The 17,265-nt window shown below is 40.9% G+C and overlaps 1 protein-coding gene across 2 annotated transcripts in view; it reads left to right on the top strand.

The window, feature by feature from the left end:
* The first annotated feature begins 225 nt into the window (after nucleotides 1–225).
* Nucleotides 226–17,265, top strand: part of RASSF6 (Ras association domain family member 6) — a 29,182-nt gene continuing 12,142 nt past the window's right edge. Inside the window, exons 1-5 of one of the 2 annotated variants that reach the window (XM_018565990.1) lie at nucleotides 226–248; nucleotides 411–503; nucleotides 9,574–9,666; nucleotides 14,068–14,146; nucleotides 16,809–16,957. In XM_018565990.1, coding sequence (XP_018421492.1) covers nucleotides 9,602–9,666; nucleotides 14,068–14,146; nucleotides 16,809–16,957 — 293 coding nt within the window. In that variant the 5' untranslated portion in view covers nucleotides 226–248; nucleotides 411–503; nucleotides 9,574–9,601. The other variant, XM_018565991.1, reaches the window with a different exon arrangement.

Raw genomic sequence — 17,265 nt, forward strand, 5'->3', positions numbered from 1 at the left:
ACTGACAATCATTAAAACACTTTTAGTTTTGTACCTTGCCTAGTAATAAAATTACAAGATAAATATCCGGTTGTTTATAATGAATGTTTGAGAATCGTGTGTCAGAACTACTACTCTACTAGTCGCAATTAAAATACCTCATTTATGGCTGTTATAATGAGTCATAAAATAAACTTTCTTGAAGATGGGAGTGCATGCCCCGCAGTGACAGATGTCTGAGCCAGGCATAAACCACACCTCTCGCACAGGTATGAATGTGCATACAAGTCTCTTTCTATCAGCTGCTGCTATCAGGTCTGGTAAACACTCCCGAAATGCACTGAGGCACCAAGGAGTGGCTTAAATCTTCAATACCTGTGCGTTCAGAGAAGTAAGTATTAACTCTTCATTGTATTCTACAAACTGTTCAGGTGAGCCTTCAGGTCATTTGCACGGTGCCATGTTGTTTTGGACGCACCATGAAACTGCAAGTGAAATGAGCTGTCATTTTCTGGCAGGACAGGGTAAGTGTAATCCAAATAAACAAATGGCTGAAATCCACAGGCGACACTTCTTCTTATACTGATAGCAGTGTCATTTCACTGTATATAGGTCATGTGTGTGCCCTTATATAAGAATATAATACAATATCCACTAAAAAAGACTATTTAACTTAAAAAAAACAGGATTCAGGGATCACTGAGCTTAACTTCGTGTCCTTGTGAAAGAATTCAGCCCTTTTAAATGTTTAACTTGGGTCATGTGTGCAGAATAGAGATGAAAGTTTATGCTTGGGCTTTGATATGAAACAGTGCGTGACGTGAGAATGTACCATGCACCGTTTTCACTGAAATTGTTCTTTTGTCTGTTTGTCTTGGCGGTTAATTGAATCCCGTTTGGTATGTTTTGCTGAAACAAGAACATTTTTGTGTTGCTCTCTGGAATAAATATGTGCTCTTTATTGAATATCAGCTAATCAGTCAGCATGGTTCGGGTTTTGCAGCAGATCAGGCTGAATCATGGCCATTTCATTTAAGTGAAAACCACGTCATCTGCAGGTCCACCAGCAATTTTTTACTCTGTTTTAGTGACATTTAAAAAAAACATGTGCCCCTACTCCTGCACCTTAATATTAACTTGTTACACCAGGCATATGGTTCCAAAAATATGTGGATCCCTGCAATGCTTTTGCCAGCCCATATGCCCTTCAAAACTGGGCACAGGGGCATCCCTACAATTTTCGCTGCCTAAGGCTGGGTGGGGGCGGGGGTGTTGGTGGCACACATCACCAGGGGTGGAGGAGGAGGCTCTGTCCCACTTCCGGCCCAGCTTTTGGCAGCCAGTGACGTCAGTGAGCTGGGCTGGGTGCTGGCCAGAGCGTCACAGGTTGCTAAGTGGTAACTTAGCAACCTGTGACGCTCTGGCTGGCAAGAGGGCAGCAGGCACACCTGCCGCCCCTCCCCCTCCCCCCCAAGTGACCCAGTGAGATGCCACCTGGGGCAAGACCCTCAGGCTGCCTTATTATAGGGAGGGCCCTGACTTGGCAAGTGCTCTGAAAATGCATCTGCCGGGGAGTCATCCAGGAAATATAGCTGGCCACACACTTTATGGCATGCAGCAGAGATCAGTTTATTAAAGTAGAACTAAAGTGAAAACATTTTTTTTCTTTTTGGATAGAGTAAGGGAGGGAGGGTTATAACACCTGTCTGCTGTTTTGCCATCTGTGTCCCATTGGGGAGATTTCTCTTCACTCCGTGTCCAATAGCCACAACAGGAAGTAAGATGAAACCCCTTCAAGAGAGGGAACTCCCCGGTGGTTAGCAGGGTGACCAGAACCAGTGGCGGAACTACCGCCGGTGCAGCCGGTGCACCGGGGCCTGTGGCTGTGGGGGGGCCCAGTGGGGTCCGGTTCGAACACCGGGGCCTTGCACTGCCGACGGGCATCTCAGTGAGGGTGCAGGTCCTGTGACACACCTCCCCTCCCGGCCGCATCCATAGTAACAGGCAGCGGGAGGGGAGGTGAGTCACAGGAGGCGTGTGTGAAAACTGGGTGGGATTACTTTAAAACGTGTGGCCATGCCACCGGTCACACATTCTAACGTAGTCACAACCTTTGATAGAACACCGCCATCAGGGGCGTATTGCCAGTACCCATGTGAGGGGTCTGGGGGGCCTCTTACATGGGTATCAACTGTACCGGGGTGGCATGGCAGAGGTGACAGTGGAGGGGGGGGAGGAGGCCGGGCCCCAGCAGCAGCAGGTAAGAGGAGGTACAGGGAAAGGGGACCAGACCACCTGGGACCATGCAGAGCCCACCATAGAGAGTCTCAGGTGGGCTATGCAAGAACTAGTGTCCCCATTGAAATATTTCCCATCTATTCCTGTTCTGATGCCAAGCAAACATTTGGGATTTTCTATGGCTTTCACATTTGGTAACCAAGACAAATAGAGATGGTGAATCTTCCTGATGGGGACACAGGGAGCAATAAAAACCTGACAGGTTATCTAATCCCTCTTCAGGGTTTTGTCTTTATCTGTCCAGTTCTAGGTTTTCTGTCAAATGAAAGTGGAAAAAGTGAAAGCTACTATATAATTTAACCGCAGCTTTAAGTATTTACTGTATGTGGAAACTGAACAATGGAAACCTAGCAAAACACTTTGGTCTAGTTACAGTAATGATATTTAAAGATGTGACATCTTTAGCTACCCAGCTTTAACTCTTGATTCCATTTTCTGAAAGAAGATGATACTTGGGCGCATGACAAAAACATATAGAACTATTTTTTTCTTATACTTTTTTAATGAATGGGTGAATGTGGGGATTTATTTTGAATAAAGTATATTTATTTCATATATTTTCAAAGGGTCTCCATGTATTTTAACTTCTTAAAGGAGTTCTAGCCGACCTGTGACAATGAGACTGTCACGGGTCGGCTCAGTAGATCGGGAGGTGAGCAAACACATACCGGCGTTCGCTCACCTCTTGATGCTGTCACGGCTCTCTGCCGTGACAGGGGAGGGGCTGGATATCCCCCTCCCCTCTCCGATCCGCCAGCGCTGACTGGCAGAACAGATGGGGGAGGGAGCGGGTACAGCTGGCTCTGCCTCTAGATAGGCAGAACCAGTTGTTAGTCACACAGCTGGGCAGATCCCGGCACAATTGTCGGGATCCGCTTCAGCTGCGGCGTCTCAGTATACCACGAGCAGCAGCTCGCGGTATACTGCGGCGTCTAAGTATACCGCGAGCTATAGAGGGGTATTTCTTAGTGCATGCCTTTATTAAAGGGTAACTAAGCCCAGAAACAAAAATGTAATATATTGCAATGTAGCGCCCCCTGACTGGGGGAGCAGGAGGAGTTGACCTAGGGGCAGGAGGAGTTGACCTTTCACTTCAGGGATCCTTGGGCATTATTTGGGATGTGAAAAGCAAAATTAGGCCCCAGTCACTTTAAGGACTTTATAATGCTTTATTTTATGAATGGCAAAACAGGGAGAGAGGCTTAGGACTGCAGACATCTAGGATCAAACAGAACTGCAGACTCACCGAATGCTTTCCATCTCCACCATGCAAAAGGCCTTTAAACTTAAAACGTGGTGACACAGTGTTAGAGATCCATAGCTTGTGGACAGACATGTTTGGGTGAGACACCAGACTCCCTGCGAGGTCCAAGCCCATCCTGGCTTCTCTGGTACTTCCAGCATATGAAGTTCCTCCTTGGCTCTCAATCCTAGAAATAAATTCTGACACCAACTGTGTCCCCACCTGACTACCTGTAGGCTTCAGGCCTGATCAGACAACACGCTCATAATGCACCTTTCCCAGGCAGGAGGCCCGGGGAAGAAAGAGACTCTCACATGATTGGACCCAGATATTTATGTCCTCTCGCAGCATGCACCACTGGCCATAAAACTCCTAGTGATTGGCTGAAGAGACATATATATCCATAACATTCTGCTATTGGTTGTTTTGCTCCTTGGCAAGGTTACACCCAGCAACAGGCAGATGCAATCAATGACAGAATCCTTGGGAAAACTAAATAAGTTCAGACTATGCAATCAGGTAGACTGGATACAGTCCTAGCAAGCTAAATTTAAGTAATCACCACGCTTAGGGCAAGATGGTTACACTAGTATACCAATTCTTAGATGTGGTGGATGCATTCGTTTTCTTTTTTTAGGCTTTTTATCCTTTATTTTCACCTGGTGATCAAGAAAGTAAGTTTGTTGTTTTTCAACTTCCATTAACAGATCAAGCTGTCCAGCAAAAGTGGCCATTAGAGGGTTGAGACAAACCACTTGACCCTGACAGGGGTGCTTACAATGGTTATCTTTTCTTAATTCATGTAAAACCATCACAAACACATATACTGACATTATAAACACACAAAGGCCTTAACACTGGTATCTTATATAGTTAAATTTTATTTTGAAGTATGACATTTTATGGAATTATGGGAGAAGAAAATTTGTCCATTTGTCCAGTGGCCCCCACGTGAATTGAGTTTGAGACCCCTGGTTTAGTGGAATGACTCATGCAAGTTGTTTGTTTAAGGCTAGTTCACACCAGCCCCAGCGCGTTCTGGCCCGATTTGCTGCTGGAACGCCCTGGATCGCGTCCCGGGTGGCTCACTGCGTTCTGGGATGGGAGGGGGCATGGTGGTGCATTGAAGTCAATGGCACCGCAGCCACACCCCCCGGCCGCAGTTCAATTGTCCGTTCCAGTCCGGTGCAATCAGAGAAAAAATAGCATGCAGCATTTTTTATGATCGCACTAGACCGGAACGCATGCATTGATTACAGGCGATCGCACTGTGACCTGGGGGTGTGGCTGCAGTGCCATTTACTTTGGGCCGGAACGCACTGGGGCTGGTGTGAACTAGCCCTTACTGTGAGCTGTCAGCCAAGACTCAGGAGTGCAAAATACTTCTCAGCATTAGATGGAAGAACTCATCGGCATAGACAGATGTTTTGTATGCTAAATTGGCTCCTAAACCCCCATCCTTGCCTGGCTTGTTGAAGAGATTAATGAAGGTGGTGGACAGATTTTAACTAGTAACACATTACATATAGTGAGAAAAAATCCTGCTAAAACAGCAAAGTCTATAAATATTAACTAATTATGAACAGTAGTATTCTAATATTTATAAAAGACACATGACATGTCCAGACATTCATTGCTTTTTTTAGTTTTTGTATAGAGTGGTAAAGGGTTAGGAACCCTGTCAGTGTTTCATTGTTGTCTATGTGCCCACTGGACTGTTGTTACTGGAATAAGAAGGGGAAATCTTCAGAGAAGGGCCCATTGTGCCAGTAAAACTGCATTAAAGGGGATTTTCTATGCTTTGGTGAGATTTTCTCTCAATTTCTGATGCGTCTTCAGGACAGGAGGCGAATGGAAATCTCCCTAATGGGAGACAGATGGCAAAAGCAAAAAAGCTTACATGGTTTTTAAACATTCACCATTATATCCAAAACAAAAAAAAATGTTTTATACTTTTAGACAAACATTACGCACATTGTAAACATGTGATAGCAGTATTTAACTCCTAATTGCACAACTGTGTTTTCACTGTAGCCACACATATTTAGCTGTAAATGAAAAAGATATTTTTTTATTTTGCTTAAACACTTACCTATCCCTATTTAAAGCATGCCTGCACTTTGGTGTCCCTTTGCTGCACATCCCCAAACTTCTGGTTGGGAAGTATACAGATTAGACATTAGTTATGTGACCTTTTGTACATATGAACAAGTTAATACACTATTATCTTGAATTGGTAGAATGCACAGTACTAGGGAGATCCCACTGAACAGGGCTGCTGTCAATCAAAGCCCCTAAAGGAGATGGAGGGCAGTGGATTTGAATGAGGACATTTGTGCTGCCCGTGTGTCCGCACACAGAGCGTCGAAGATGTCCTGGCATGAGCCAGGGCCCCCCATGTCAGGGTGGCTCCAAGGAGATCCTGCAAAGCAGGAGAGCCACCCTAGCGGAAATTATAGACAACGATATATATATCTTGTTAATTGTAATTTCAAATAATTGTTAATTGGAACTTCAGGCAAACAGCTAAATACGTGATTCAAATACTCATGTTTACAGCTTTTCCTGCCCAATGAACACAAACCTATGCTTGTCACTGCACGCGTCATTGCATACTTCCCAAAATTGTGAGATGAAAAAAGGGACATCTTCCAGCACAATGTATTTAGGCCATTTGCGGACCATTAAGAATTTATATGCCAAATATAATTGGTTAAACCCAGAATTGTTTTCTTTTTTCACCATTACTTTCCCTTTATACTGGCTTTTTGAAATAGCAAGCAAGATAATTAAGAGATAAGATAAAGGTTTTAGTGCAGAATAACACTTTTAGTAGTTAAATATTACCTTTTCATAGATATCATCAAACCAACAAGAGGGACAACTGAGGAGGAAAAGGGGACAGAGAGATTTGGTTCCAAATGAGGGACAGTTGGGAGGTATGGTCATGGTGCTATTTTCTGATTTAGATCTGCTGCTTTCAGGGTAGGCCCCGGTTCACCAGGCAGAGATAAGGATTCTTATTTGCTGTCCAGTGAGCTTGGAGTTGGAGAGATGACAACGGAAGCTGAATTGTTAAACCACAAAAATTATAGTGCCACCTGTAGGTGCATAAATGATTATCTTTTCAAAATTACAAATCCTTTTCAGATAAAACTGTAAACCTGTTCAATTAAAGTACATAAATTAGGCATTAAATAAATTAGAAACTACAAACAGGGTGTGAAGATAGTAAGAAGAAATGCATATATTGGGCACAGTGATTACAATTGAAGTTTAGTTATATTTTTGGGAGGTATGCAGCACCAGAGACATAACTTACTTAAGTGTCTCCAATGTCCTACTGGCTATTGTTTGGTGTAGAAGTCTTCCCTCCACTGATGCTGGATTCTCCGCACAATGCTGATTTTCCAGCACTGCAGAGGTTACGATCAGCAGTTGCAACTGTGATCCATTGTCGCCTTTCACCCTCCCTTTCCTCTTCTCTCCCTCATTCAACTTGCAGTAAGCTTTCCCAGAATGCAAAGCCTTTTGTGATTAAAGGAGGCGAATGCTGTCCTTCATTCGCCCATCCTCCATTCACAGAACGCTTTGCATTCTGGGAAAGAATACTACCAGTTCTGTGAATAGGGGAGAGAGGAAGGGGAGAGCAAGTGACAACAATGGTTCACAGTTACAACCGCTGATCTTAACCTCCGCAGTGCTGAAAAATCAGCATTGTATGGAGTATCCGGCATCAGTGGAAGGAAGATTACTAAACTAGGCAGCAGCCAGCAGGACATGGGACACACTTCATTGAAGGTAAGTTATGTTTTGAATTGTTAAATATTTTGTCTTTCCTTGTGGCTTTTCTTTTTCTTTCACTATTTTTTCCTGTTCTGCGTCACAAGACAGACTAATGTAAAGTGAGGCGGCCTTCCCCAGGGGAAGTACAGTATTAATGCAAAGAGAAAGTATACAAATATGTAAATATATATATAAATCCCCTTCCTAATAATACCTGAAGTTATTTGTAGTTAACCATTTCAGCCCTGAGCATGTGATTATCCCAGCAAAAATCATGACTTGATAATTTACTATTTAAGTAACACTAACCATTCAATTTCTCTAAAACATGGTTGGCAAAATAAAGTCATAAAATCTTCTTTGCCTGGTGGTACTAGGCTCAACCTATCCTATTCTTTCCTATCATGTCTTATTCTAATTATAAAAGAAAAATTGTGTTTTAATTTCTTATGACAAAAACATTTCAATAAATTAAGCTTTTGCTATCCTAAAAGGACTGGTGTGCTGGTGACATTTCTACAATTTTGCTGTCAATTGAGACAGAACTTACCAACAAGGAGAAACAAAATGCTGTGAATTGTTGAATCCAGTTAGTTAATCCTGAAGGGTGAATTAGACTTCAAATCAAATCCTAAAAAATGTAATTCCATTAAAGACCTTAGATACTTGAAGTTGTTTTAGCTATGCAGCCTGCAAAGCAACACAAAGCCTTTCTATTGTGTGATGCACAGTCCATTCCAGTCACCACACATATATTGGGCCCAGCTGTATAGAATAATGACCATCCAAGGTGCATGATATGAGCTTGCCATATCTTTATGGTCAAACCTAACACATGCACAGGGGCTGGAACATAGTCTGTGGGTGGTCCAGGTGCCACAGGATGGAAATGCTGGGAAGGCCAGGCAGCTGAAACAACTTGCCAGTGACAGAATCACTAAGTTACCACACACCTATTTTAATGAAGATGCTCCCTTACTACCTAGGCCAACACAATGTTGCTCCCTTGCTAGCACGGGGAAAATTCTTAACATTGCAGGTCAGTGAGAGAATGTCATTCCATAGAAGTAAGCAGAAGCCTCTTACAGGTGATTTTGTTGCTGTCAGTGTGTTGTCAGCAGCAGAACTGCCTGTGTGACATCAAAATGTGGTTTGTGGCTGTGGGAAAATCTGTAAATATGGTTTAATTAACATCCGCTTGTAAATCCCCCTTTTGGTTGAAAACATTATTTTGGTATAGCTACATGCATGACTGGAGCTTCCCAATGTACTCTGGAAAATCCTGGTGCTTTCTCACTGCAAAGCGTAATGTGGGAAGTTGTAATATGTGACAATTTCGCTCACTTCTCTCTGCACAGGCCACTGTGGCTAGAGGGTAAAAACTATAAAAGCAGTTCTAGCAGTCTCAGCACTTGCCTTTCATAATTTATCTGCTCAAGGTGTACGAAATAGAGAATGTGTCATCTCTGCCTCAGTTCAGCATCTGTAGCTTAGTGACTCTGAAGTGTGAGGCCTGAAACCCCACAGGTGACCAACATCCTCTGAATTCCCCTTTTACTCGCTTTCCTGTCATGAAGCTAAGGAAAGCGCTTGATACTGTAAGTTTGTTATCCAAGTTATTATTCATTGCCAGAATAATCAGTGATAGCCTTATAGACAGCATTTCCAAAAGGTTGTATTTTTTAAAATTGTCTTGTCATGGCATTTGGAATTAATACTCTTCCTAACACCTTCTTTGCCATTTTTATTTTCTTTCATCAGTCCAAATCCTATTAGCTAAGTTATCTAGAATGTCAGAAGTCAGCAGCAGTGCTGTGAAGTCAACAAACTTATCTGGAGAAAATACATGTCACTAGATCTTGAATGAATACATAGAACACTGTTCTGTGATTTGTGATCTAATGTAAATTAATCTCCCCCATTGGGTTTTTTTTTCTGGATCTTGCATGGGCACTGAACACAAATATATGGTCTGTATTATCCTGCTATTTACACTCCCGGGAGAATTTGCCCAGGAACACTGGTGATTTGGAGTTAGATAGATTTAATTTGGACTTATGGTTTTATTATTAATTATTTATATTATATTAAATATTATTAATTAACTAATTATGCACATTAGGGCACCTTTTATGTGTAATACTATGTTATATATATGTAATATTTGCTTCATTTTCGGCACTATACAACCCTAGTGTACACAGCATTAACATTGCATTGCAAAATGTATGCATTCATAAATTATTCTATGCATTTTGTTTTTTTAGGTATGTAGCATAACTGAAGTGATTTAAAATGGCGAAAAATTCTCTCTTGGAGACTCCAATAGCATTCATGAAAGAATCAATGCACATCACAAGGTATGTCTTGTTGTTCTGTGGATTTGAATAACCTAACCTCTTGAAAGGCACACATACGTCACCTAAAGCTGGGGAAGTAAACACTGGAGACACAGAGCTTAATTTGGAGCTCCAGTATGCCCCCAGTACTCCATAGAGTTATGCTATGCCAGACTACCTGGCTATCTGTGTGTGCTCTGACCAGGCTTTTATTCTGTTTATGGTAATCCTTTTAGTGCTTGGGCCTCAAAGTGCTGACATTGAAAAAACCTTATCCTGCTGTTGCGAGCTAGCATGCATACATGATAAATTTTACACAGGAGCATGACCATTGTAAAATAGTTTTCACTGTGATCTCAAAAAAAGAAATACATCTAAGGGGCAGTCATTCTTGGAATGTTTAGATTTTAAATGAAACCTTACCACAAAGGGCTGCACTATGCACACAACAAGTGAGTCTTTAAAATGTATGTATAGCCAAAACCCTTTTGTTTGTTTTGTAAAGAGTAAAGAAGGTATATGTCCTTGTCAATTTATTTTTCTTTGTCGGTGTCCTGTAGGGAAGATTTACCTTTACCTCCTTTCTTGGACATGCAACAGGAAGTGAAATTTCCGAGGAAATGCCCATTTACTCAGTGGTCAGTCGAACGGGTGTCCCTATTGGAAGATTTACTAACCACTTTTGTTCTGGTGACAATGATAACATTTTGGATGTCCCAGCACTTTCTGCCTCACAACAGTGGTCATCAGGACAAATAAAGATGGTGAATCTAACCAGCAGGGACACAGACAGCAAAATATAACTGACAGGAGGATCTACACCTTCCATACGCTATCCAAAACACAAACAAATTGTGTATATGGGCTCTTTAATCTCTCCCTAGGTCTGCTCCTATAATTTTCCAAGTTTCTGTCCTTCAGACTGGCCTGCTGTCACTCTTTGTGTGAGTGACAGCTTTATGACTGTGAACCCTGTGAAAAATAGCACTGTGCCAATACAAAACATGTCCATGGACACTTCTTAATTAGATGTGTGTATACATATTATTCCGTGCTATAGGTGACTAAATCTTAATATCGGTGCAGGAAGCTGCTGTACTAAAAGGTGCAATTGCAAATGTATATTATAAAAAGTGAACAGTGTTATCAATATTTCAAGGTACTTACAACTACAATGTCTTAATATCTAAAAGTTTCAATTAAAGTGCATCCCCAAAAATATTATAAATAAATAATTAAATCATCCCTTCAATATAAATGTTTCAAATGTTGCAAGTTAAGATTTCCATACATATCTCTCCATAACTGTAATATAAATGAAAATATTAGATATCCAATCCTAAAATTCCATATATAAATAAATATTCAATTTTTCTATATATAAAAGTGATAAAAAAGTCTAACTCTTGCTCCACACAACAATAATGCCTTAATACAATTAAAAGTTCAAATCCTAAAATATCCACGCCATTGGGCTTTCACATTTTTCCAAGTGATGAAAATAAAAAGTGTCACTCTCCCGAAAACTAGAGCTCTTTTATCTGCACTCACCAGAGTGATCAGACGATCAGATTATGTGTGATACAATGTTGCAATTAGGCACAGCTATCTTCCACACTCAGTTTGCTTGATTAGTCTCCACTCACATCGCCATATTAAAAAAGCAAAAAAAAAATGTTCATCATGCAGTAAGAACTTAACAAAGTTTATTAATTATTAAACTTTGAAGATTTAATTTTGCTGAATAGAGTATAAGGAAAGACTTTTGGTAGTTTTTTTTCTCTTCTGTTTGCCAGCCAAAGCTAAGTAGGAGTCATCCAGGAATTGAGTTTCCAGAACAGGATGGTAAGGCTTTTCTATGAGCCTTACCAACTTCACAAAGGGGTTCTCAGGATCTCTGTATCTCGCAACATCATATCATTGGGTAGTGCAAACTACAATGACAATGTGAAAAGTAGTCATTTATGGCATCGTTCAGATGTCGTCACTTTCCTCAGTAGACTACAATAAAGTGGAGTCTCTTTGTTGACTGTGAATTGATGCCATTTTACATTGTCATTGTATCCTGCATTATTACTGAAACCTCTACTTAAAGAAATACAGCGGCTGCCACTGCTGACCTGATTCTGAAAAAATACTAGTTAACTGGATGACTTTAGCTTCAATACCTTTTGAGTCACCAACCCAGAACAAACAGACACTGTAAACTATGCCTATTAAAGCAACTATAACATTTATTATGTATAAAACGCATACCTGCTACAAACAAATAGGATTGTATTATTTCATAGCTTATTACTTGTCCACAAACAAGTGGTCATTTTCAATGCAAAGTTGTTGCTATGCCTTGTATTTTGCATATGTTCCTGGTTACTGTTTATCAGCACAAGGCATGTTGAAGGACGTGTTCAAATACATCCAGGCGTGGAGAAATGCAAATAAACTACGTAAATATATCCAATGAGGAGCACAACTGGGATTTATTTATAGCACTAAAGACTTTAATGTTTGTGCTATTTGCATGTACTTTTATCTTGCACATTTCTACTAAAACCAGCAACAAAAAACACTTGTTAAATAATTTTATCAAGAATTATTGGATATGATTTAAGCTATAATTATGGCAAATATTGTCAACGAAGCCAAAGAATGCAGTGTGGTTAGATGTTGATTTACAAATATTATTTATTATATTATACACTTATTACTGTCTAGCAGGTACATTTTCCATAGACCTCAAACTAGTCAGGGTTTGGTGGACCTATGTAAAGCTTCTGGATAAATGTAATGTAATATTATTTATTATATTATACATTCATTACTGTCTAGCAGGTACATTTTCCATAGACCTCAAACTAGTCAGGGTTTGGTGGACCTATGTAAAGCTTCTGGATAAATGTAATGAGCATAACTGAGCAGAGCAATCATATGATTAAACCAGTATTCTAAATTCTTACTACCACATTAGTCATAATTGACATTCCCTCCAGTGCACGATAAAACAGTTTACATGCAGGGCCCATCAAAATGAAAGAGACTGGAATATACAGCAAGTCAATGACCCAATGACCTTGTGGTCAAGCCCATTTCAGCACATTTAAGTGTATATGTGTGTGTGTGTGTGTTTTTTTTTATATATATATATATATATATATATGTATAAATATATATATATATATATACACACTATCTTGCCAAAAGTATTGGGACACCCCTCCAAATCATTGGATACAGGTGTTCCGTGAAATTTCCTTGCTACTAAATATTCCACGGTCAACTGTTAGGGGTTATATAACAAAGTGGATGCAACTGGGAACAACAGCAACTCAACCACAAAGTGGTAGGCCATGTAAAATGACAGAGCAGGACCTGCGCATGCTGAAGTGCACAGTGCGCAGAAGTCCTCATCTCTCTGCAGAGTCAATAGCTACAGACCTCCAAACTTCGTGTGGCCTTCAGATTGGCACAACAACAGTGCATAGAGAGCTTCATTGAAAGGCTATCCCCCCTTCAGTCTATCTTGAATGCTGCTGCCAGATTAATCCACCTTACCAACCGTTCAGTGTCTGCCGCCCCTCTCTGCCAATGCCTCCACTGGCTCCCATTTGCCCAATGAATAAAATTCAAAATACTAACAACAACATACAAAGCCATCTACAACTCCGCCCCAACCTACATCACTGACCTCATCTCAGAATATCACCCAAACGGTCCTCTCCGCTCCTCTCAAGACCTCCTGCTCTTTAGCTCTCTAATTACCTCCTCCCATGCTCACCTCCAGGACTTCTCCAGAGAGTCCCCCATCCTCTGGAACTCCTTATACCATTCTGTCCGCCTAGCTCCTACGCTGCCCACCATTAGGCAATCCTTAAAAATTCATCTCTCCAGAGAAGCCTATATCATCTCAACATAACTGGCTTTTACTTCCTCCTACTAGATTGTAAGCTCTCACGAGCAGGGCCCTCCCAACCCTATTGTTCTGAAACTGAATTGTATTGTAAATTGTTTTGTAACTGTACTGTCTCCTTCATTTTGTAAAGCGCTGAGCAAATTGTTGGCGCTATATAAATCCTGTATTATAATATATACATATACAGTACACTTCCATTGATCAATTGCAGCTGTATGTATTTTGTTCTGTTAAAATTAAGTGTGTTATTGAGAGGATCATGTTTTTGCATAAACTGTAATCTTGCAAACATTGCTTGTAAAAATCAGAAAAATCAGAAAGATTTGAACTTGACAATGTGAAACCCAGTAATATGAACTATTAGCTAACAAGAAGACAAAGCTGTCAGCACAATAAAAGATGACAGCTGATTGATTGTTCTGATTTAGAATACTTTGTACATGACCATTTTTGCCTTGTTGGCGGAAGCCTACCTCTACATATTAACTCAAATTTTTTTTTTCCTCTTCCAGAAGTCAATTAGATTCACTACTGAAATCCTATAATTGCTATTTCAAGGACCAAAAGAACCTACATATAACCTACCACCAAGTAAGTCCTAATGTATGGATTTGTAGGTGTAAACTCACAATATTCATATTGGTATGTAGCTAACTTAAAGGAGAACTATGAGACTGTCACAGGTCGGCTCAGTAGATCGGGAGGTGAGCGAACACATAGCGGCGTACGCTCACCTCTCGATCCTGTCACGGCTCTCTGCCGTAACAAGGGAGGGGCTGGATTCCCCCCTCCCCGCTCCGATCAGCCAGCCTGACTGGCGGAACGGACGGGGCAGGTACAGCTGGCTCTGCCTCTAGATAGGCAGAACCAGCTGTCACTCACGCAGCTGGGCAGATCCAGACATAATTGTCAGGATCCGCTTCAGCGTCTCAGTATACCGCAAGCAGTAGCTCGTGGTATACTGCGGCATCTCAGTATACCGCAAGCAGTAGCTCGTGGTATACTGCGGCATCTCAGTATACCGCGAGCTGTAGCTCTAAGCTTAGGGTGACGGGAGGACGCTAGTATGTGTCCTCCGTTACCCTAAGGAGGACTATGGGGAAAAGCCTTAACCCCATAGTTCTCCTTTAATATGCCTTTATTTAAATTGGTTTGTGTTCATTTTTATCATTTAACTTCTATTTTCAAAGTGGATCTGACCTCAAAACATACAAGTTTTTCTATCTTTTAGGCAAAGAAATGTTAATTCTACCTAGACAATACCCTTAACTCCTTGCCTCGTAAAATCACGGGCGGACGATGGATCCTTCCCGGCCGGTAGACGTACATGTACGTGATTTTTTTTTTAGCAGAAACCCACCGGGAAGGTTAACAGCCGTTACCGGCTGTTTTATACATGTGTTCGGCTGGCTTTTAAAGCGGCTGCTCGTATAGAGAAGGATGAGATATCAGCATTTCCCACCACTGATCTCTCCCCCTTCTCTCTCTAAAGTCGGAAGCAATTTGTATTACATCACTTCCACCTTTAGCTGTCATTTCTCTGGCTGTGAGCCAGAAAAGAAGCTGATGAAGCAGATCTCTGCTTCATCATCTTCTTTGGGGTTCACTAGGTGATATTAGGGGTCAAAGAGGACCTGTAATTTTTTTATAGCTATTACATTGTGGGCTTTTTACCCCCCAATGTTATAACAATCAAGTAAAGTGTAAAAAAAAAAAAAGTTTTTAAATAAAAAATGAAAGTCTCATATAAAAAAAAAATACACCCAAAAAAGTTTTAAGTCCCCCACACGCACTTGTACACGTAAATACGCGTCGGGTGTGCCTATGTGCGAAAACAACGATTATGCCGTTACATATCGTCGCGAATGTTGCAGTGAGAGCAATAATTCTAGACCCATCAATCACTGATAACACTAAAACGATGAGCGATTAAAGCTTTTAAAGCGTCGCCTATGGCCAATTTTAGGCATGGTAAGTTTTTGCGATTTTGTGAGCGCATGCAAGTTTAAAGCTTGACATGTTTGGTGTATGTTTACCCGACATGACCCCGTCTTTTATATTTTGCAAAAAATTGGGTATTAATAAATGTTTTATTACATAACGTAGGGAAAACAGTTATTTTTTCTAAATTTTCAGTCCTTTTTTAATTATATAGTAAAAAATAAAAACCCCAGTGGTGATTAAATACCACCAAAAGAAAGCTCTATGTATCCCCAAAAAATGGTATAAAATGAATTTCAGTACAGCGATGTATGACTGAATAAATATCAGTCAAAGTACCGCAGCGCTGAATGCTGAAAAATGGTTTTGAGATGGAAGGGGGATTAACACCCCGGTCAGCAACTAGTTAAAGCCCTTTTGCCTTAAATTCCTCCTGAAAAATAGCAATGCATGTGGCTGTACCTAGACACTCCTGTTCTGCAGCCTAATAACTGCATAACTGCAGTGTTACCATCAAGAGAATTGTGTCTGTAATAGTCTCCTGAGATTTGCAATGACATTTGGGGAGTTTACTACTGTGATGCTTACTGTTCTCCATGCTTGAGAGAAAGTTGTACCCGAGAATATGCAGACAAGCATATTCCTGCTTCTGCTTCATTCTGTGGATCTGTGATTCCTCCAGCCCTTACTGCTTTGCTTCTTCATCATCACTGCATTAGTCATCAGATCACCAGTCATTTGGAGGGGAAGCTATGACATGAGGAAACAAATCCCTTTTCCTCTACCAATGTAGCTGCCACCCCACAGAGAATGGCATTTATAAGAATGACATCTCTTGATTGTAAACCCCATTATCAGGAGGTTATATAATGGTACTGGAGATTAAGACTGATTTTGTTCTGACTCACAGTATTGTACCCAGAGGCAAATAGCATTTTCAGAAAGAGAACAGCAGGGTCAGTCTAAATATTTCTCCCAGTACAGATTTCCTTTATTTTATGTATAAAATGGGGTAGGGTATATGGATATTTCTTAAAAGCCAGCAGGTAGCTGGAGGCCAGATCACCAGCCTACTGGAAGCTAATTCAAAGGTATGTTCTGAATTACTTGGAGATAAGACTACACTAAATACTGAACGACTGAGAGAAGGGACTGTTCACAGAGGTAGGACTATGTTACATTACCAGTTTATTTAAAGTCAACGGCATCACGTATTTATAAGAAATGTATTCTAGGATTAGGATCACCAGAAAATGCATTATACAGTATATCTGTTGCACAAATCTAATTATACTTGCATATCAAACTGCAGGAGGTCAAAGGACAAATTGTTTTATCTGGACTTATTGAGATATTTTGGGGAGTACAGCGACCCATACGATTCAAAATGCAAGATGAGAAAAGTATTTCCACAGAATCAATTCAACTTCCAGAGGTCATTGGATCAAGTATAACAAAAAGGTAACTCCTGCTTCTGTAGCTTTATAGCTGCATACGTGCCACGTGACATCATCTAAGATATACCATGCACATTCCTGCTCTGGTGACTTCTATTCTCACGAGATTTGAGGTGTCTTTCTGAGCACTGTAGTGACAGTTGGTGATGTGATTACTGTGCTGCTTATTGTTCTTATGAGGGCTTTCTGTATGGAAAGTTGCAGCTGAGGATCGATAGTGAATTCATTCTATGGATCTATTCTTCCTCCACCTTTCCTACTGCCTGTTGAAGCTTCTCCACTAATGTGTTGCTGCTGTCTGAGGATCTGTTG

This window comes from Nanorana parkeri, unplaced genomic scaffold (assembly GCF_000935625.1).
Source record: "Nanorana parkeri isolate BGI_ZX_2015 unplaced genomic scaffold, ASM93562v1 scaffold906, whole genome shotgun sequence".
Classification (NCBI taxonomy): Eukaryota; Metazoa; Chordata; class Amphibia; order Anura; family Dicroglossidae; genus Nanorana; species Nanorana parkeri.